General features: G+C 44.9%; 1 protein-coding gene across 1 annotated transcript in view; it reads left to right on the top strand.

The window, feature by feature from the left end:
- Positions 1–24125, top strand: part of SLC9A6 (solute carrier family 9 member A6) — a 231675-nt gene that overhangs the window by 191896 nt on the left and 15654 nt on the right. Inside the window, exon 13 of the mRNA XM_086918671.1 lies at positions 19366–19396. Coding sequence (XP_086774797.1) covers positions 19366–19396 — 31 coding nt within the window. The remainder of the gene's footprint in view (positions 1–19365; positions 19397–24125) is intronic.

Here is a 24125-nt window from a genome sequence, read left to right as displayed (position 1 = left end):
GGGGGCCTATATTTTACCGATTCTGTAAATGTACCGAATCGGTAAATTTACAGAATCGGTAAAATACCGAATCGGTATATTTACCGATTCGGAAAATCCACATGTAGGTGGCACTTCTTAGAGTGCCACAGGCCCTTAAGAATCGTTTTTTTACCACCCAATCCTATTGGGTGGTAAAATACCGAATTCAGGTCCGGAATTGGGGTGCTAGAGGGTGTCAAAGTGACACCCCCTGCATCCTTGCAGGATTCGGTATTTACCGATTCTGTAAATACCGAATCTGTATTTCCCATTGATTCCTATGGGCTTCAAGGCCCATAGGAATCAATGGGAAATACAGATTCGGTATTTACAGAATTGGTAAATACCGACTCTTACAGAATCGGTAATTTTTTACCTACATCTGCCGCCTTCCAATTTACCGACTCTTAAATACCGAATCGGTATGAGGCGGTATTTAAGAGTCGGTAAATCGGAATTACCTACATCTGGCCCTAAGTAGGCACATGAAACACTGTTGCACCCCAACCCTCTCGGTGTGAAGCCTGTTTAAAAAGTATGCACAAAGTGTAGATGTCTCTCTAACCTAGACATGGTTTGGAGTCAGGCTGCAAAGCACCAAGCGTCATAAGCACTGAAAAATGCTCACTTTCTAAAAGTGACATTTCTACAATAGTATTGAAAAATCCACCTACACCAATAAGCAGAATTTATCACCACTATTCCAAACATGACAACTCTACTCCTTTCAAATCAGAAATGACCACTTAGACTTTTAAGGGAATTCATAATCTTAGCCCATGATAGGAGTAAGGCTCACAGCAGTGAGAAACCAAATAGGCTGTTTGTCACTACCAGGACATGACACATAATAAAGGCACATGTCCTACTTTTTACCTACACATGAACCCTACCCATAGGGCTACCTTAGGGGTAACCTATATGTAGGAAAAGGGGAGTTTTAGGCTTGGCAAGAAACTTTAAATATCTAGTCAACATGGCAGTAAACTGTGCATGCAGGCCCTTCAGTGGCAGGCCTGAGACAGGTTTGAAAGGCTACCTCTGTGCATGGCGCAATCTGTGCTGCAAGGCCACTTAATTTACGGGCCCTGGGTATATGGGATACCACTGTACAAGGGACTTGCATGTAAATGAAATATTCCAAACGGGTGTAAACTAATCATACCATGTTTAAAGGAGATGGCACATGCACTTTAGCACACATTAGCAGTGAGAAAGTGTCCTAAAGCCAACAAAAACAGGCCAGAAAAAATACAGGCGGAAGGCAAAATGTTTGGAGATAACTCTGCAAAAAGGGCCTGGTCCAAGAGTTATTTTCCATTGTTAGGATGTTTGTTAGATTATCTGGTGTTGCCCTTAAGTTGACGGAATATTCATTTTTCCCTTTAATTGAATGGTATCTGACTATGATACTGGCTATCATCTCTGCATTAGAAAAAACAGTTATTCCAATATTTTGAACTGTACATATCAACTGAGAGTTATAGGTTTACTGAATATAATCTGTCATTACTCCTTTCCAAATATAAAATGGTCATGACTCACTGGTCTACACTCACTTACTCTGTCTTTACTTGGTTGGGTGTTACGTAATGCACCGTTCTGGGTGTAATAGGACCTATTCTCTAAATTAGACTTCACACTTTGCTCTTCATTGTAAGATGGGGATGCTTGACATCCTCCTTACAGTGCAAATGGTGGTGTTTGATGGGTTTGGCGTTACCTGATGTATGTAGATATCACTGAGAATCTCCGTCAGTAAGAATAATAATAAATGATTGTGGCTTTGCTCCCCCGGGTGAGCCATCCTTGATGATTGATCGCCACTTAGTAGGCGATATGTGAAGTTGTTATGTGAAGGCAAAAAATATAGAGCGCTCACAGAACCTACCAGGACAGCAGCTAGGATAAACTTGTTAAAGGTTATTAGAGCAAGTAGTTATGTGCACCCGCTTGTAATCGGAGGGTACTTACATTCACATACTATGGACATGCACCAAGATTGAGGTATTCTAGACACAAAGGTGTGGTCACCAAAAATCCTGTTATCTCTATCCCAGGCTGATGTTCTCGGGTATATGGAGAGGTATTCTCATCAAAGTACACTAAACTACTGTGGGATTTGGTTTAATTGCTCTGATAAAGGACTTTACTTGATTGTGGGATAGTCGGGAGGTACCCCTAGCCAACAGCAGGTGTTCTGATATGAACTTGTATATGGCTGCCGAGAGTGGTAGTTTACATGTGTAGAGGGTGCCCCAACAAATTTAAAATGGCCTTGAACTCTCGATGGCAATGTTATGAATTGACCTGAAATAGACAGGATGTGTGCCAATTGAATGATCAGCACACACATCTACTCATATAAATAAAAATTACAAATCGGGCAAGTCGTGGGATGTACGAACTCCATTCACCTGCTTTCATAAAAATATTTATTTATTCTCATCTTCTTAAAATACACCTTTCCAAATGTAATCAAGGCGTTTTGTCTCTTTACATGAGTCTTCTTCAGGGCTACAAAATACAGAGAATAAATACACAATTAAAATCAATTACAAAAACCATTTATAACATGAAACATTCTTTAGACAAATTGTCAATCTATACAATGACTGTTACATGTTTCCCTTCTCATTATTTTACATTTCTAATCCACGTCCTTAAACAATTTCACTCTCTGTGCACGTCCAATTTGTTTATCAATTCATTAAGCTCAATAAAAGCATATCACAATATGTGAGGCTAATTTGAAAATTCCTCTCTCATTTGTCATGTTCATGCTTTTTTACAGACCAAATGTCTTATTTTCGAGGGGATTCTCTACTGATCATGTGCTGTTCCAAATTCATCCATATACACAATAATGCATTCTAGGAGAGACGTGTATAATTCTTGATTAAGGTTTATCTTATAACCTTATTGTTTTTGGATATATTAAAAAAAATGTATTCCACAGAGCATATTCCTTCTACGTCCTTTAAAAAAATGTTTTATAAAAAGAAAAGTGTGATATAAGAAGGAGAGAATATTTGATTGGATATGTTTTCCTATGTACCTTATTCTTTCGTTGACTCCCATGAATAGTGTGAATCTTATTTGTTCGCCTCCAAAGAAAACCAACGTCCAAATGACAGGTTTGGTCCCCAATCACAACTTGTGCATATATTTGATTTGCACCATCTGACCCCTATGGCTCAATTCCTAGTGTCAAAAGACAAAAATATATATTTGGAACATTTAAATCATCTGTTCTCCTTCTGAACAAAATACCATCATTTTGAGTCTTTTAAAATCAGTTAAAGAATAGCGCATCTCTTATGGTTGTGTCATATTCCCTCAGGTCTAGACAAAAAGTTGGTTTACCAATATGTCCATTCAAAGAACATGTTGGCATCAAGATTTGTTAAAGTTATATAGACAGAGAGAAGCAAATACATTTCTGACCTGGTCTCCTTGCAATGTACTTTCCAATTACAGAAATGTATTCGTGGCATGTTCATGTTATGAAATCAGTGATGACCTTCCCAATGTGGTTCTCCGTAAAAAAAAACACCAATAGTGCCCCATGTATTTCCTACATGGAAATGTGAAAAAATCATTTTCAACACATTCTCATCTCCAAAGAGACAAACCTACCACCTCCACCAGTTTAAAATAGCACACTTTGTGTCATACACTAAAAAAACACAACCCTCTGTGCTCTTTTTTTCTCTCTCAACCAAATTGCTGTGTAGTACCACAATGGGGAAAAATACATATCTTCTTTAACTGTAGATGACATCCATCAATTCACCGCGCAATCTATTGAGACTGAACTCTCGTCCCAAAATGTAATCAATTCACTCGAAGTGCAATTTTGTTTTGCCTCAGTCTCATTATATGTACATCACTCAGGAAGCATTACAATGGCTGCATCAGTTAGTTGTGGCCACAAGCCTTGGTCAGGGAAATCTTTTTTAATTACATGCATTTTATAAGGGAATGGCTGATATTGTCTTTTTTAGGTTTATTTTCCCTGAGTTTTTTTGGAAAAGATTAACTGTGTATTCTATGATGGAATGGATAACTTACTGCTCGTCAAGGTTCTTTTTCTCTATAAAAATTAAAAATTAATAACAATTGCTTGGAAAAGTGTCATTGTATTCGGATTACTTTGAAATGACTGTGGGAACCCAAAAAATGCATCAAACAGCAATATCCATACCAAAATTACACTGTCAGCAAGAACAGTGGTAGTACATTGATGTCCGTTTAGAATCATGTTGTCAATATTGGAATTAAATTCAGAGTCCATGATCTCAAAATCACCCTGTCACTGATCACTTTAAGTTCCCACTTCCACTGATGATATTGATAATATTGAATTTAAAAAGTGGGTAACAACTTGCAAAACACGTGCTTTTAACATTTCATTTGCACTGCCAATTATAACATTAAATTTACAAAGTCAATAGCTTTAAAAACCTGCAGCAATAATAACATTACTTTTGTACTGTTCATATCACATGATTTTGCAGACGGTTCTAGAAATGGTTTCTGTTTCGCTAATTCAGAACACCTATTGTCTGGGGGCCCCTAGTATTGTGGCCTGCCCATCGTGTCTCTTAAGTGAAGCCAAAGAGCTGAACTGGTACTCCTCCATAACAGACAATCTTATGAAGAATAGGGGTGCAAAACGTACGTAATTACACAAAATTATTTGTTATCTTTCAAAATGCATTTTTAACTCAAAACATTACGCGGTCGGTTCTGTTTGTGTTAAAATGTAACATTCAGATGTCAATTGAGTTGATTTGCGGTCTCTCACCTTCAAAACACTGTCGCTTGCATTTGGATAGTAGTTTTGTGCTCAAATATTACCCAGCCGATCCGCTCGGGTAAAAAAGTATCTGAAATGTTTGTTGACTACACGTGTTAAAGGAACTGTCCCTCACGCCCGAAACACTGAAAATAACCGAACGGAACAGCTCGCATTACAATCTCCCCCAGTGGGAGTCTTATGTGACATAGCGCGATCTCATTCATTTTGCGTACATTTCGTTGTGCAAAATGTCGGCGTAAAACACATTTCGCCCAGGCCTAATGATGAGCGGACCAGGGAAGTGACTTGCATTTTGCATTACAGAAACCCATAACACCCTTCGGAAAAGCTTGTTATAATGACCTCTTTCCCTTGGTGAAACCACTGTGAGAATGCCATGTATGTTTATTGAATTACTTGGTGCTAGCCAGGAGCAGGAAGCGGACACTCTCTGGAGCGAGATGAGAGAATTGAGAAGCAAAAAGACGACTTTTTTTTCCTTCTCTGGCACCTGGGATGCTGCTGCAAATCGGATCCCTTCGAGACCCCTCGAGAGTTATAAAATGCTATGTAAATGCTACACTGCAATATATAGTGCCAGAACTTAGCGCTCAAAACATGTGTTTACAGTTCTATACGCTCCACACACAGTATTCTCGTGCTCATAATACCGCGAGAACCTGTGCCAGAAGAGCTGCATGCTTATTGCCCGAGGGCGAAGGCAGCATTGGTGTTATGATCATGGCATTGATCAGCCAGGGATAGTCCAGCACCGCCTTGATAATTGTACCACATTGCTCCTGGAAGCATCTCTCTGGAATGAGCGGTTTAGTGAAGCTGTGTATCGCAACATCGTTGTTCTGAAGCCTGATTTGTGCCTTAGCGGCTATTTTTGGTAATCTGTTCTCAGTGATTGTTTTGTATCGAAGCTCCGATACTCTTCGATGGGCTGTCTTCTGTTAACTTCCACCTTCGGCTGTCAATAGTGAGTGACTTCCTTCTCTCGCATGGATCTCATGCAAAATGATTACATTTGAGCAATTTATAAGAGATTCCTAAAACGACCACAAGGTGGCAGCAATTCCCCGGTCATAAGACCGTGTCGATGACCCACGATTAGTGAAGCTAACTATCCAAGAAATATTCTTAGCATGTATTTCATATTTCTTGCCAACATTATGCATTTTTAGTGTTTTTCAGAGATTGCCTTGACACCTTGTAAGGACGTCTCTGCGCAGGTAAGTTGAGGAAAGTAAGTGCTTTATTGGAAAACAAGGAGGTAGGTGCAGCCATAAGCTGTACTCACTTCAACTTGCCATTCCTACATTCTACATTCTGTAACCTGGTGCATCCCAACACCGAGAAAGTTGGTAGCCAGGATATCACATCTCCCTTCTTTACAACTAACAATGATAGCAGTCATTATAAAAGTCAATAACACATGAAACTCATTGTGAGGCTAACTAAACAAGGAGAAAATATATGCAACATCTTTGACATTCCAATATAAATAAAACTGATATTTTAGAAAAGGTAAAGAATAAACAGCAACTCGCATTACAGAAAATCTAAATCTAATTATTGCAAGAATATTCTAACTTCCATACCACCCCCTTCCTGCAACAATTATTTAAATGACCACCTTTTCATACCACCACCTCCAAGCGTTACAGAACACCTTCCGCGTGTTTACCTGAATGAATTCCCACCACTAGACCTGGAATCACTCAAATCCCTTGTACTTCAGGTAAAATCAGGCTCTCCCCTCGACCCTGCGCCCCCTCAGATGATGAACATGGCCAACCATGTCATCCTCCCCACCCTCATGGACCTACTCAATAGTTCCATGCAAAGAGGAGTGGTCCCTCCCTCCTGGAAACAAGCAATGGTGAGAGCATTGCTTAAGAAACCCAATCTCAATCCCACGGACCCTACCGTCCAATCTCCTTGCTGCCATGGGCAAGGAAAATTCTGGAGAAGTACATTAATCTCCACCTCACTAACTTCCTTGAGGAGAATCTTCTACTGGACTCCACCCAAACAGGATTCCGTCCCAAACACGGCACAGAAACGGCTCTTCTAGCCGTCACGGAAGAATCCAGGAGGATCTTGGATCGAGGGGGGTCAGTGGCAGTGGTCCTCCTCGATCTAAGCGCCGCGTTCGACACGGTGTGCCATAGAACCCTTTTGTCTCGACTATCCGACCTGGGAGTCTCAGGAAACGCTCTCGACTGGCTGAGTTCCTTCCTCAGCCGAAGAACCTTTCAGGTCTTCGACGGCGACTCCTGCTCCACTAGCAGACCTCTAAACTGCGGGGTACCCCAAGGCTCCTCCTTGAGCCCCACGCTGTTTAATGTGTACATGAGGCCGCTGGCTGAGGTCGTACGACAATACGGTATCAAGATCATCTCGTATGCGGACGACACCCAGCTGGTGGTCTCCTTGGCACAGAAGAACAGCGGGCTCCCCCAATCCAACCTGGCAGCCTGCATGGAGGATGTTAGAAGATGGATGACAACATCCTCTTTAAAACTCAACGGCGACAAGACCGAGATGATAATCCTCGGCCCCCCTACTCTCATCTCCTTCAGCAAGCTATGGCCCTCAAGCTTAGGCCCACCTCCAACCCCGAAGGAGGACATCAAAAGCCTGGGAGTATGGCTGGACAAAACCCTTACCTTTAATACCCAGGCAACTAAAACAGCCGCAACCTGCTTCGGGATTATCCGAATGCTGAGAAAGATCCTGCCGATTTTGCCCTTGGAAGCTAAGCAGGTTGTTATTCAGGGCCTCATCCAGTCCAGGCTCGACTTCAACAACGCCCTCTACTTGGGAGCCCCTGAATACGTGCTGGAGAAACTTCAGCGCACGCAGAACTGTGCAGCTCGCACGCTGCTCCAGATCCCTCGCAGAGAGTCAGCTAAGGCAGGGATCAGGTCACTCCACTGGCTCCCTGTCAGGGACAGAATAAAGTTCAAAACCCTGTGCATATCGCACCAAGCCTTCCATAGAGCTAGCCCTGAGATTAACCACTCACTTCTCTCCCCTTACTGTCCTGGTAAATCTCTTCGATCCATGAACGCATTCCTTGCTGCAGTTCCCAGAGTCAAAAGGTCCAGAGCAGGAGGCAGGTCCTTCACGCTCAACGCTGCTAAACTATGGAACTCTCTTCCCTTCTCACTAAGGTCCAACCCTACTCTAACGTCCTTCCGTAAAGAACTGAAAACATTCCTCTTCAGAAATTAGCTCCCCACCTGGTCCTCTCCCCCTGTCCCTCAGAGTTCTATTACCTCTACTTAGCGCTTGGACGCCCTCGGGCAGCAGTCGCGTTCTATAAAACCCCTTCACTTCACTTCACTTCGAACCTCTTCGGTAAAGCAATTTGTCTTCCATTAGGCGTGGCCGTCACCCCCCCCCCCCCCCCCATCCTGACTTGAAGGAAGTGGCGTAGATACACCATTTGTGACACCTTCAGGTGGAGGAGGAGCCACCCTACCTCCTGTATCAGTAACTTCCACCCCATGCAATCTGTATAAGTATCTGTGTCACTTCCACTAACACTTTTCCAGTCTAGAATTTTGCTTCTTGACAACCTTCCAAAATTCCACACTTTCCCATCACTCAACTTTGCTGATTTTCAATACACTTCCCTCTCTTGCATAGGATCAGAAACCTTACACTCTTTCTTCCTGGTTTTAAAACCCAGTTTGACTCCAACGCAATCACCAGGATTAACCCCTTCCACGCTGATGACGAGCTGGGCTCGTCATGGCGTAGCCTCCTCGCACGCTGATGACGAGCCCAGCTCGTCACGTAACATGCATTTTTAAAAATCTCAGCGCAGGAGCGGAATTCCGCCTGCGAGCATGCAGTTAAATATCCTTAGTGCCATGTTTTTTTGTTGTAATAAATCTTATAGACTTCCTGCATCATCTTCAAGTTTGATCTCACCACCGCAGGCAACCATTTAATACAAATGTTCCTGTAATTCCATGCCACATTGTGCTTAGTGAAAGGCTCTCTCGCTCTCAAAATCCTGAATGAGCTACAACCAGTTCCTGTGGGTGTTATCCTAAACACCCAGATTGTTCCGTAGAGTTCCTTCATCCAGTCCTGACCAGAATTTATAGAAGCTTATATACTTCTCAACACCAATCTTTTAAAGCGTTCCACGACGCCATCACCTGCTGGATGATAAACTGGAGTTTTCTTCCCAACAATTCCATTCTTTTTAAGAAAGCTACCAGATTCATCAGACCTAAACTTAGGACCATTGTCACTCAGAATGAACCTAGGAATACCTTCCCTCAGAAATAAGATTTCCAGGAAATGAATTATCGTTCTGCTTACAGCTGTGTCAACTATTTCCACTTCAGGTCACTTAGAAAAATTATCAATAACCTCTATTACATACTTGTACTCCCTTCTGACATTCAAAACGGGGCCTAACAAATCATTACTCAAATCATCCCATGGACGCTCAGGAATCTGTCTATCCTCTAACTATGGTCTAAATAAAAACTGCGCCTTATCGGAATTAGCACACACAGGACACATTCTAACTACCTCCTCAATCTCTTTGTGCATTCCCGGCCACCAGTGTAACAACTTCACCCTTTGCTTTAATTTCACAATGCCTAGATGTTCTCTATAGTTAATATCCAAAATCATTGCTCTTACGCGTACAAAAACCACTACTCTGTCACCTCTTAGAACATACTTAGCATCATCAACAGACATCTCTTCTTTGATTTCCTAAAATCTACTATACTTCTCCTGTAGTTCCTTCTTACTCGACTACCCCTTAACACTAAAATTCATCACCTCATTCAAGGTAATATCTTTGCCACATTCTTCTTCCCATTCCTCCTTAGAAATTGTGTTGTTTTTTTTTGTTTTGTTTTTTTTCTGAACCTTTATTTATGTTGCATGTAGTTACAGGTATGGGCCTACAACCATCCAGGCCGGCCGCTAAACAAAAGTGAAGCAAGCAAGCATTATGCGTGGTTAAAGCAGTGTATCCCCAGGGGAAAGATAACAGTGCGCAGCTTGTATTCATACACAACAGCTGAAAATCAGGATTCGAGAGGTTCATTTTTCAAATAAGAAAGAAGAAGGTGTCGCACAATCGTACACAATCCCACAACAATGTGCAAATCAGGATATCGGAAAACAGCAATGATACGAAGGAGTCATCGCGGGGGCAGGATACACAAAGCAGGAGAAAGGTGGGCACAGCCCCATCGGGTAACAAACCTAACTCCCGCCCCTCAACACCAAACATATCGCAAAGAGCATGCGCGACGACGACACTAAAAAGGGAAAGAAGACTAAAGGGCCATAGAAACAAAGAACAAAACAAACACCCATCCCACTACCCCCACCCTGCACACCCGCAGAAGGTCATGGCCTACCCCCCCAGCCGCGTGCCTGTCGCCCTAATAGAAACCCGAAATATAGAAAGAAAAGAAGAAAGGCAAAGAAAATAAGCGGAGGAGGGCCCTCATCGTGTCGCCCAGCCCCGCCCTTCACCCCTACACCACAGAAATCTCAGAATGGAAGCCATACTATACAGGAGAATAACCAACCACAAGTATAAACACGATACAATATCAATTGAACATACCCACTGCACCGTCTAACAATGGTAGCAACAGTAATAATGACCCACATCATCCCTGACCCTGTCTAGCAGTTACACAGCCAGAAGTCCTCTCGCTGATCAAGTTAGAGCACAATCCTAAAAGTCCGTACAGTACAAGTGGGTCCGGCTGGGACGCAACCATGAAAGAGTTGGATAATCCAAGCCCATCAAAGTGCAGACAGCCAAGAACAGATGATATCAACACCGGTCCCGGAAGATTCCCAAAGCTCACAGGCGACAACGCTATCCAGGAGAAGAAAGTCACACAATCCAGCCATCGCTGCGACACGACCATTCCATTCCAAAAAAAGGAGCAGCACTCCATCTCCAGCCGCCAGCAAGGCAAATGTCCCAAGGTGACATCCAAATAAGCAATCGAGTCGGCCCGCACAGGAGCACGGACCTCAGGCGGTCCCCAGTGCCTACGTGAAGCCGAAATTACCTCCAGTGGGTCAGCAGCAAGGACACCGGCAGTTCAGTGGAATCGGGGCGTGGCCGCCAAGGACGGCGAAGCCGCGATCGCGTCCATTCTTCCGCCCAAGTCTCGGGCATGGCAAAGCATAGTTTCGTGCAGAACAGCTAAAGCAGCTATCACGTCTCGGGAAATGAACTCCTTTGTATGATGCGAGCATCTCAGCCCCACCTGTAGATCAGCCATCCGATCTGGACTCTGGTCATAGAGAAGTGCATCCGCCGCCATCTTAATCCAGCCAGCCCCGTCCCTCTTCACCACACTCAGGGACTAGGCCTCACCACGAGGACACCACGGAACGCGTCTCCAGGGCAACAAACTGTGGGCCAGGCCCCAGAAAGGAGAGCCACCAAAAGGCTAAAGTCCCGGCCGGGAGCCGCCCGCCTATATCGGGGGCAGACCTTGGTTATGCCTGGGCAACAAAATTTGGGGAGGTGGGGGGGGGGGGCAAGAGTCAAGCGCCCCCTCTGGTCCAATATCTCCCCACTGCTCCTCAAGAGTCGCCATCAAGCGGACCGGGTCTGCACCGCCAGAAGCGGTCTTTCACGTCAACAGCACCCAGCGGCAGGCTCTTCGTCGCCATCAACGGCCGTCGACGCTACAGGCATGGCCGGAGACCCCGCCGAGTCAACGCCCCGGTCTCGTAGCCGCTTAGGCCGCGGAGCAGACGGGGACGATTCAAGGGATCCGCTGTACACCGGAGCTCCGGGAACACGCGGTAGGTGTTCGTAGTTCTTCTCCAATCAAAGTATGTTCTCTCAGCTCAGGATAAGCGCCAGGATATTCGTGTGGGGCGAAAGGGCTCACAGAGCCGAGCGACTATGCGGCCATTTCGAGCGCCTGCTTGGCTCCTCGAAATTGTATTGTCATTGTCCATTGTGTTAGCCACTCTATATCTTCCCACTCAGTATCAATTTCACCACCCCAAGGTAATGGTAATCTACTCAAATTATCCAACACTTGATTTCTTTTTCCTGGTAAGTTTACTAATACATACATGAAATCCAGTAATCTTAGGGTCATTTTCGCTATCCTAGGGGTAGCCTTCGCTATGCCTTCTGAGGTCAACATTTTCAACTAGGGCTTGTGATCTGTGCGTAATATAAAGTTTGCGCCCCCCCATGCATATTGTCTACATTTTTCCATGGACCAGACAGTGGCCAGCATTTCCTTTTCAGTAACAGAAATGTTATCTTCAGCCGGAGATAAATATCTAGAAGCAAAAGCTACTGTGGACTCATCCCCAGAGTCATTCCTTTGAGGTAACACAGCCCCTTCCCACAGGCGTCTGTAGTAATGCTGTGAGCCCTAGAATCGAAACCTTATAAGGGTAGGGCAGTACACAAATCACATTTGATCCTGTCAAATTCTTTTTGTAAATCACCATTCCAAACAAACTCTTGCCTTACTTTTAACATTTACCTCAGTGCATTCATCTTCATTGTGAAATTCTCAACAATTTTAGAATGAAATTACGCCAACTCCAAGATAGATCTCAACTCCTATTTTGCTTAAGGGACGGGAGTATTACTTACTGCCATAATTAGCCCCTTCTTAGATGCCATACCATCTCCTCCAACTTCATGTCCCAAATATGTGACTGATTTCACGGCGAATTTGCATTTCTTTAACTCTGCAGTTAATCTGTTTTCCATCAACTTACTAAGAACTACATTCAACCTTTCATCATGTTCTGATTTATCTCGGCCCCTGACCAGGATAGCATCTTGAAAGTATGTTACCCCTACATGCCTTTGAAAATTATGTGTATCAACCGTTGCAGTACAGCAGCAGCCGAAGTACGACCCAAAAGGCATGCAAATAAATCTACAGCAACCGAAGGGGGTGACAAACGCTCGCAAATCTCTACTGGATGAATGCAACTGAGCCTGGTGATAGGCAGAGGTTCAGTCAGTGGTGAGAAACTACTTCACCCCTTGGACTGTGCCATCAATTCATCAATCCTAGGAAGGAGAAATTTATCAACCACTATTTTTGTTTAAATCTCTCTAGTCAATCCACAAACTAAGACGTCCATCAGATTTTCATGCGACAACCATCACAGCCATCTCTCAATCCTAGGGGAATATTCCTGGCCTTGTGACACACATGCACTGCCCCTCTTTATGTACTATTTTATGGACAAATCTTATTTTTCCACCGTCCCTGGGAAAACACTCACATTTTTCTTTGATCTCCCTCACTATGGATTGGTCATGATCACCTTGAAACATGGCCTGGTCTATCCTGTTGGGATTAAGAATAATACCTAAAACCCCTTGATCAATCCACCCTAACACAGATTGACCTTTCTCAGCCAGATATAGTTTCCCTTTGGCAACCCTATCCTTAAACCAGAATTACTCCTCTACTAATCCAACCATGGGAATGTCCTACCCAGTAAACTTAACTGGGTGAATATCCATTGGCCTCAAACATTTGTTCAACACATTGGCAAATTTGTCCTCCTACACTGATCGTTGAATAATGGTGTATTGAGACCCTGAATCAAGAACAGTCTGTAGCTGCACACCCCCTATAGTTATGTCAACAGGTTTTTATTTTTAGAAATAGATCATTCTCCTTAAACAACATCACTTCCACACTCCTCTTCATCTCGTCACAGAACCCCTTCATCACTCAACAAATCTGTGTCCCCATCTTCTTCATCCTCCTTGGCCCCATTGCATTTCACATGTTTCTTTTCTGCTGTGTTTAACTTCCTCCTGCATACCATGGCAAAATGCCTGATAATACCACAAAAGACACATTTCGACTTCATTGAAGTACAACGTTTATCTCTAACCATGTGTCCTTTAAACTGGGTGGCTATCCTCCGAATCAGATTTCCCTTTGTTTGCACTTTTCCATATCATATCTTTGTAATTACGTTTCTCCCGCTTCTTACTATCATCTTTGGAAATAGACACCTTATTTACTACTTCACCATCATTTTGTATTGCTGCTGTAGCACACCTCCTAGAAATGTCAGCTTTCTTGAATATAGCTATAATTTCATTAAGAGGAGTCTCCCCACCCACCGAAAAGTTCTCTTGAATACCAGTATTGTTAGAATGCATAACCAGTTGAACTATTATAAGATAGTCATTTAGTAACACAAATTTACTTGTAATTGCTAATTTCTTTAGTCCTGCAAATTCATTTTCTGCACACTCCTTTTTAGCCTGCTTCCTTTGGAATAAGGAGTACCTATAAATGGCTACACAAACAGTGGGATGATAATGAACATCTAAATTCTCCAACGCTTGTAAAAACGCGTTTACATTTTCATCTAGTCTTACTTTTATTTCTATCTGGTTATATACACGTGAATCCTCCAGCCCCAAACTCAGTAAAATAATCTTTTTTTTTTCCTAGATGGCGTAAATTCATCTTCATTCTCTTCTAAAGTTGATACATAATTTAAAAAATAATCCTTTCATTCTGGCCACTTCAAAACAGGCTCACCAGGACGGGGTGAAAACTGAACTGGTGGCGTGAGTCCATAATTTTGCGAGCTCATATTGATTGTATAAATATGGTTTACTGAAAATCTTGGTAGGTAACAACAAAACCTATTATTCTGGCTAATGCCAACTTCCTCTATCAATTGCCAATGTGCTTAGGAAGTATAATGATAATTAATGATCTGCACTGCACATAACTAAATAAGAAAGGTACTATACAGATACCTAACGTACCATAAAATGTGTCAATTAAATAGGTTAGTGTCAATGGAATTACGTTCCCCAAATAACTGCAGTAAAATTTATGGTGTGCACATTACCGGATGCACAACAAACCAACTCTTTCAATTGAAAATTGTTACTGTCGTCTAGTGTGCATATCACCGAAATGTGCGTTGACTCCCTGAAAATCACCCACAAGCTCCCTAAATGCGGGTGTGCGCATCACTAACATGCATGCTGACACCCTCCCAGTCCCCACATACGTGAGAATGGTTCCTGTAACTCTTGGAGTGTTTTCCCAAAATGGTGTCACATATCGTCTAACGCGTAGTAATGTACTCGAAGTTGCTCAAGAAACTTTCTCGAGTTCAGTGGGGTCACTATGGGGGTGCACTTTAATATCTGTTCTGCTAGCTCTGGTTGTTCTAAATGTGTGTTGTATGTTTTTTCGGTGGTGTGTGCTGTGTCCCCTGAATTAGTATTTTATGTATTTCCTTGGTGTGTTCTGACTTTATTCTTGCACTTAAGTTCCAGATGTGCGTGGGAGTTGTGCTGTGTTACTCATATTGTTCTTTGTCGTCGGTTGAGTGCTGCGTGATGCCGGTGCCTGTGTTTCGCAGGTACGTGGTGTTGTGTATATTCGTACCAGGAGGTACCGGAGGCAGGGTAAACAGGAGCGCGTTGTATCGTCCATTAGTAACGCGAAAGGCCTTTCTTTCTTTTATTTATTCACTGACGAGAGAACAAGGAACTGGAAAATGACCGCCCGGTGACTCGCTTTCCCTCTCAAATTCCGCACCGGGTGACACCAACCCTAGTGACGCCACTGCTCGAGGTTACCGGACAACGCCAGAGGCTCGTGATATAACAAAGAACACGGGTTGCTGGATAACAGCCAACTTCTTGCGAACACCTCTCAAGCCTCCTTCGCCTGCCACTCTTGTGCTGGACCCCAACTCGGTCCTAAAATCCCCCCATCCTTCCACAATTCCTCTATCCAGCTCACATAGACGTAGTTTCCTCTTTTCCTCTACTTGCTCTCCATCCATAATCCGTTCCTGCTGTTCCTTGAAGCATCGCCATATTCTCGAGGGTGAACACGCCATATTTGCTCCTCACAGCTCTTCTACTTTCCTAATTCGTCTTTTGTAAATGTAGTTGCTTTATTTTTTATTAATAAATGTCTGTGCCCTGATGTAACCTGTGTTTTTGATACTTAGGCCGTTAGAGAGGAGCCTCACAATGTGTTAATCTATTAATTCAGAAAGAAATGCACTTTCTGAATGAATTTACAGTAACCTGTTCTAGTTTGTACGAAATATTTGATGATAGAGTGAAAATCCAATTTGCTGTTCTATATGCTCTTAAAACTAATCAACCCCCCGCTACCCCAAATTGTACTTTCCTCCATGAAACAATCTTGTGATGCAGTTACTGTGCTAAGTCTGACCATGCAACATTTTAGGCATACTCGTAAGAATGTTTCATCTGTGAATTCTTTTAAATCTGTTTGCCATTATTTGAATAAGTATCAAACCTTTTGTTGTGCCCTTGGATAACTTTCCACACACTTTTTCGATAAGGTACTTCTTCTGTTTTTTGTCCAACTCTTTGTTTGGCTACCCCCTCCAGCTGGGGTACTGAGGGACCACAAATCAGATTTGGGATATTAACATCCCATTCCAGTAATCTCTTCACCGCCTTCCCCTTTAACCTATGTCTGTTCAGGCCCATAAACCTTTAACAGAATATCACATAATGGATAACCCAGTAGGATCACCCAGTACAGTAACCAACTAAGAAATTAAACGAAATAGAGATTAGTTGAGCACTCTACTACCCGTAGGTGTCTAGGCGCTGAAGATTCGAAAGAAGTGGAGAAAGAAACCTAGCAGAAGCCCTAAAAAAGGGGAAAGAACAGTATAGAGGAAACATAGAGAAGAACATACTAAGGGGGCTATAAACATAAGAAATACCAAAAAGGGAACTTCAGAGCTGCCAGCGTATTGAAAACCCAAAACTGAATGCCTATCTCTTGCACTTCTTTTTCCGTAACATAATAACTGCACCTCGGTGGTCCTCACACTCAACATGCAAATACTTCCCACACAGCATCAAAACAAAGACATCATTCCAACCGAACACCCTACCTGGTGTAGCGGGCTACTTGTGTAGGCAAGCAGTTAATTTCCCCACATAGGGGTAAAGAGCTATGTAAATGTTGAATTACAATAAGCACAGTTTTAAGCAGCCGTAGATGAAGAACTGTGCATCCCTCTCCACCTGCCCCAAGCTGAACCCTGATCGTCTTATGTATGCAGAGTAATTGGTGAGCTCTGTTAGTGGGAACATAAAGGGAAAGTCGAAGATAGTTGTGCATAGGGTCGACCTGGGCACCAAAATAAGTGTCCCCATTAGCAAAATAGTTAATGGGGGCCACTTATCTAGCTAATTAGCCAGATAGCTGAAAAAAATGGCCCCTGCTTGCAAATCGGGCCAATTTTGAGCCTGCAAAGAGACTGTATAGTCTTAGCCCTTACAGGACAGATTAGTGTAGGGTGTGGCTATCAGGGAAGCAACATGGTTGGGATCCACAGCAGATCTTACTCTGAAGGCAGACAGCCTCTGTCTGGACAAAAAACATCTATTTACTATGTGTTCAAATTCACAAAAGGCTGCCTAAGCAGGACGGATACTGCAGAGGTACATAGAAAATGCACTGAATTTGAACTTGGGGTACTGCTGTGTGATATTATTGCGCATGCACACGTGCTGCAACCATTCGCAAGAGGTGTTTGCATCTACACCCACTCTAGCATTTAATGGTCCCTTCTACGAGTAAGATCGGTTGCAGGGGAAGGCATGATGCACACATGGATGTAGTATCTTCTCGTTGGTTTTGTGGCTTTTGAACTGACCCCTACTCTGCATGTTGGTGTATCCAACTACATTTCTTTTTTTATCAGGGGCAGAAATTCAATTGTTTGTATTTCAAAGGATGGGCTTTTTAATACCTGTATTTTAAAATGTTCTTTACCTCTACCTGGAGGACCTGCCCTTGTCGGCAGACACCTGTTCCTCCACCAAAGTAGCTAATGGGACCGATCCTTTGTCATATATCCTCCTGCTGCCTTCCTACGTGCTTGTTAAGTTGAGGAATCCTGGACATGTGCATTGGTTTGAGCCTCTGCCTCATCGGTCGTGTAAACTGCGTACTGCATATGCGCAGTAGACCTCCGTAAATGAAGTACATTTTAGCGCTAATCGGGGTTTTTAATCCTCTTTCAAGCCTCTTCTGAATGCAGAAAAAGAGTGCTAGTGTTCCAAACATTCATTGCACTTCCTCAGAAGGAACATATCAGAGTTATTCTTTTGAGGCTTTTCTAGATAAATGTCTAGCTGCCAGAAATAGTAAGTTTGTTATCTAGGTAGCCAGATGTTTTTAAGGGCTATGTATACCATCTGGCTTATAGACCAGCTTTTCATAAGACAGCCATTTATGAGAGATCATCACTAGAGTAATGCGTTCCCATGTTTGGTTTGTGAGATTGGTCTTGTTTCACCTCCTTGAGCTCTACCAACTCCGTTCAGTAGTGAATTCCCATAGTCGTTTCCACAGCTTGTTTGAGGTCCTCTTTTGGAGTGAAAGGTTTTTTAGCTTTAAGGAGCCTTACTCGTGGTTGGCGGCTTGATTTCCATATTTTTATGTGAGTTTCTCGATGTTGCTTGTAAATTCTGAAGTGAAACTAAAGATTTGGTTTCTGATGGGATGCCTAATCTCTGCACAATCTCCTGCCATTTGAAAATAAGGTTCCTTGTTGGAACAGAGCTAATAACAGTTTTCGGTTTTCCAAAGTCGCATGTAACTTACGCAGTGTTTGAACTACTTGAATGATTGGTTATCGCCTACATATTGGTAGCTGGTAATGCCCAATGAGTTATTGCTGCCATTTATTTCTCAGGGTGTGTGAAAAGTATGGAAACTAAGGTGGAGGCCGTGGACCATCAAAAGGTGTGTGCAATAGTGGGGATATTGGGGTCGGTCTTTTTTCATTTTGATCATCTAGGTATGATAAGTTGGGCAGGATTCATGCCAGTTTTTATCTTGTCCTTGTATCTCATGAATAGTGTTTTAAGAATTATCCTCTGAATGACAGCGTTGAATGTCACACCTATGTATCGTTTTTTCTGGACTTACATTTGTTGAGGATTTTGGCAATGTAGGATTGGATGATTAGTTTTAATTTAGGTTGGGAGCTGCACTGTGTTTTTTAGGATTGGTCTTACTATTCCTTCTTGAGATTTTTACTTTGTCTCCAGCTAATGAGAAATTGACTATGGCATGCCACTGCTGTAGAAGGGAGAGGTGACGGATTTTGTTACAGGGTTACAATTGATCTATATTGCAATTTGCCTGGGTTGGATAGTCTATTATCTTCTGTAAGGTGTCCAGGCTTATTTTAGACAAGCTGGTTCAGTTATATTTGTGGAGTTTCCTAATAAATGTAATATGTTTGTGAGGACCGTGGAGGAAGTGGCTGCACCCTGTTTCCTGATCGTCCAGGATTTTTATCTTTGATACAGATTATATATGGTTTATCATGCGTACATCTTCATGTATTTACTAAACAAAAAACAATAACTATTCAAGCAATGTTCAGAGTTTCCTGAAGTGGTTCATATTTAGGTGCTGTTTGAAATTTGTTTTAACTAGTTTCATGTTTTGTTTTCACAGGGTTGGTGTTGATTCTGACCATGACCAAGCGGTAATTATTCCTTTTTAAACTATTTATTTCTGTTTGTCCAAAAAGCAACAAAGTAGCAGTAAATAGTGCTCAAAATTACACACACTGTACACAGCCCTAGTTGTTATGATTGAGGGAGGTCAGTCAGGTTCCAGAGGCTGTAGCTCTTCATTTTCTACCCTCCTCCTTATTGTAAATATCTAATAGTTGAAAATAACTGAGATGGGTGCATTACTGGTGGCACTTAGTGTTAAAGTAAAGGGCGCCTAATAAGAATATAGATACAATAATTCATGTTTACTACCCACACTGGACAACCATCCAGAGCGACTCCTACGCAGACTCGGACTGACCAACTTGGTGATTTGTTTCCGGGAAGGACATTTATCTCCCTCCACACTTAAAGAAAACGGTGTAACACCCCACTTGCCCCACTCTTGTACTGTAGAAAATGAAAAAAGACTAAAATACAATACAGATGTTTCTCCAGCCTCCTGACCAAACAAATTAAGAGGGAGGACAAAAGGCTAATGGTGTCTTAGATATAGATACTGAAGACAAAAGTGCATGTGGCAGAGACCACTCAGACACGAGGCGACACTAGGTGTGCATATATATAACACGGGCGGACAATATAATTTTATGTAAATTCTTTTTATGAAAACAGGTGGACAGTACATTTTTATGTAAAATTGTTTTATTAGGTTTTACATACAATAGGGACTTCCAGTAATCATTTCCATTTTCCATCATTCCCAATGTGACAATGCCCATACAATTACCTGTAACTATAACTCTTCCCCACCAGACATCCCCCCCGCACAAAGATGGTTCCTTGCTCTGTTGTAAGTCATCTATGGACAGACAATGCGGGTAAGTGATGCTTGAGGACATCTGGTCAGCCACTGCTCAGCAGTACCTAAATGTTGGGAGGTAGTAGGTACCCCGCTCCAGGACATGATACATGTGAATCTACCATTACTCTTCTAATGGCCTGTTGGGTTACGCGGCCTTAGTTCTCTATGGGGAAGATTTACCTCTATGGCACTGCTGTTCGCAAAGAGTCAGGGAGAACCTTTCTGCCCTTCAGAAGACTGGCTGCTTGGCCTTGCATGCTGCAATTACACTGTAGATATTCATTCAGCCATGGTACATCCCGTGGCCATGCCACCTGCTTTCTGGGATGCATCTAGTCCGTTCTTGCTGACAAATAATGACTCATCTCACACGTGAATTTCATACATTTATTAATGTCCTTATTCTGTACTTATGTCAATAATGTCTTGTCTGAATGAATGAGACTTTGAGACTTACAACATTATTGTACTACACAAACTACTGCATGCATCAAACAGAAAAACTACTGCTCAGTTATTCAGGCGACGAAACCATTAACCTTTTACTGTTTTGGAACCAAAACTGCTGCAATATAGGATTATGGTTTATACATGCAAATAGCATAACTTTGTTTGTGTGAACCTTCTTTACGGGGTTGACTGAATACCCACAACAGATATGATGTATTAAATTATAAATAAAGTGCTCTGACCCTGCTCGCAGGCAGGTCGCTCCCCACGCCACCACACGGCCGCCAGCTGCCTCGTACCTGCTTCCTGCCGCCCACCTGTTTCCCTGCCGTTTCCCGCTCCTTCCCGCCGCTGCGTCCCCGCCCCCCTGCTCCCCATTGGCGACCGGCTCCCGCCTCCGAGCTGCTCCTCCCTCCCTCTCCCCCTCCTATGGAGGCCTCGCAACAGCCGCGCCGCTGGCGCGCCGAAGGTGCGCCAAAGGCAAGACCATCGGTGCCTGGACCGCGCCCAGCTCCATCACCCCTGGACCCCGCGAACGCCACAACACCAGACTCCGCTACGACGCCAGCACCCTCTACACACTACACGCCGGCTGAAACCACACCTGCTTCCAAGCCGCCCGACACGGACTCACGGACCTTTCTCCTGCCACACCTGCAGCTTCACCTGCGACAGGGCCACCAAACCTCCAAGGACTGGACCCAACCACCTCCGCTGCATACTCCTCAATACCCGCTCCCCACGCAAACACACCGTCAAGCTCTGGGATCTGCTCAACACCTCCGCACCAGACGTGGCCTACGTGACCGAGACCTGGTCGAACGACTCCTCGTCGCCCGACATCGCCATAGCCATCCCGGACGGCTACAAGATCACCCGCAGAGATCGCGCCAATGGAATTGGAGTAGGAATAGCCATCGTCCACAAGTCCACCCTCAAGGTCGCCACCCACGCAGACAACACCCTCAACACCGCCGAACACCTACACTTCCAGATCCACACCGACCCAACACCACCCTCAGAGGAACACTCATCTACAGGCCTCCCGGACCCCGAGCTCAATTCAGCGACCTCATCGCCGACCTCGCCAGCACCCACGCACTCGCCTCCACGGACTACATCCTCCTCGGGGACCTGAATTTCCACCTCGAGAACAACAACTCCGTCAACTCCGCCACCCTGATCGACAACCTCACCAACCTCGGTCTCAGACAACTCGTCACCGCACCCACCCACGCCTCTGGCCTTGCGTTGGGCCCAGTCTTCTCCACAGGCACCCACGTCACCTTCGACCACACCACCGAACTCCACTTGACCGGCCACCGCTGCATCCATTTCACCTTCAATAAACCAACCATGCACCACCACACCCAACAGCTACCTCGCCGCTGCTGGAGCAAAGTCACAGAAAACCAGCTGATCACCACCCTCGCCCAAAACCCACCCACCGACCCCACCAACCCAGACACCACAGCCCGCAACCTGAGACAGTGGGTCGACGACTGCGCCAACACCCTCGCCCACTCAAGAAACCCTCCAATAACCACGCCAGCAAGAGAGCCACTTGGTTCACAGACGAGCTACAGACCTCCAAACGCGCATGCCGGAAACTGGAGAAGATATGGCTCCACAAACGCGCTCCAGACAACCACGCAGCCCACAAGGACGCCACCCGCAGACATCACCCCCTCATCAGATTAGCCAAGAGATCCTCCTTCAAAGACCGTCTGGATAACAACGCACACGACAGCAAAGAGCTTTTCAGCATCGTAAAGAAACTCTCCAACCCCAACGACATTCCGCCCTCACAAGAACTGTGCAACTCACTGGCCATCTTCTTCCACTGCAAGATCGCTGACATCCATGACCGCCTGGACTATGCCAGACCCCACCTCCCCTGTGGACACCACCAGCACCAACCGCCTGACCTATTGGTCCAATGTCAACGACGACGAGACACACAAAGTCATGAACTTCATCCACTCAGGTTCTCCGTCAGACCCGTGCCCACACCACTTATTCAACAAAGCAGACGCTGCCATCACACCCCAACTATGGAAGGTCATCAACATCTCCTTCAAAACAGCGACATTCCCGGAAAGCTGGAAACACGCCGAAATCAACGCCCTCCTCAAGAAGCCCAAGGCGGACCCCAAGGACCTCAAGAACTTCCGGCCCATTTCCCTGCTCCCGTTCCCGGCGAAGGTCATCGAGAAAATCGTCAACATGCAACACCTGGAAGACAACAACATCTTGGACCCGTGCCAGTCCGGGTTCAGACGAAACCACAGCACAAAGACAGCCCTCATCGCCGCCACAGACGACATCAGGCGCCAACTAGACAACGGTGAAACATCAGCCCTCATCCTCCTGGACTTGTCAGCCGGCCTCGACACGGTCTGTCATCGCACTCTAAAGACACGCCTCTTAGAAGCCGGAATCCAAGAGAAGGCCCTTGACTGGACCACGTCCTTCCTCTCCAGCAGAACCCAGAGCGTCCGCCTCCCGCCCTTCCGATCCGAGGCCACCGACATCATCTGCGGCGTTCCCCAGGGCTCATCCCTCAGCCCGACGCTGTTCAACGTCACTGTTCAACGTCTACATGTCCCCCCTCGCACAAGTGGCCCGCCAACACAACCTCAATATCATCTCCTATGCTGACGACACCCAGCTCATTCTCTCCCTCACCAAGGACCCTCACACCGCCAAAACCAACCTCCACGAGGGAATGAAGGCCGTCGCCGACTGGATGAGGAACAGCCGTCTGAAGCTGAACTCGGACAAGACGGAGGTACTCATCCTCGGACCCACCCCCTCAGCCTGGGACAACTCCTGGTGGCCGACCTCACTGGGAACAGCACCGACACCCACCGACCATGTACGCAACCTAGGATTCATCCTCGACTCCTCCCTCTCCATGTCTAAACAGGTCAACTCCGTCTCCTCCTCCTGCTACATCACCCTCCGCATGCTCCGCAGGATCTACAAGTGGATCATGACCGAAACCAGAACGGTGACACAGGCCCTCGTCAGCAGCAGACTGGACTACGGCAACGCACTCTACACTGGAATCCCAGCCAAACACCTACGACGACTACAACGCATCCAAAATGCCTCCGCCCAACTGATCGTCAACGTCCCCCGCCGCAGCCACATCACCCCCCACCTGAGAGATCTACACTGACTCCCTGTCGACAAGAGGATCACCTTCAAGCTCCTCACCTACGCACACAAAGCACTCCTCAACGCCGGACCAGTCTACCTGAACAGCAGACTCCGCTTCTACACCCCCACCGCCAGCTCCGGTCAGCCAGCCTCGCCCTCGCCGCTGTTCCCCACATCCAACGAACAACCTCTGGTGGCAGATCCTTCTCCTACCTCGCAGCCAAGACCTGGAACACCCTCCCTACCCACCTACAGCAGACCCAAGACCTACTCGCCTT

Source organism: Lissotriton vulgaris, chromosome 4_1 (assembly GCF_964263255.1).
Source record: "Lissotriton vulgaris chromosome 4_1, aLisVul1.2, whole genome shotgun sequence".
NCBI classification, from domain to species: domain Eukaryota; kingdom Metazoa; phylum Chordata; class Amphibia; order Caudata; family Salamandridae; genus Lissotriton; species Lissotriton vulgaris.
Note: the sequence above shows the minus strand (reverse complement) of the source record. Positions and strands in the feature narration are given on the sequence as shown.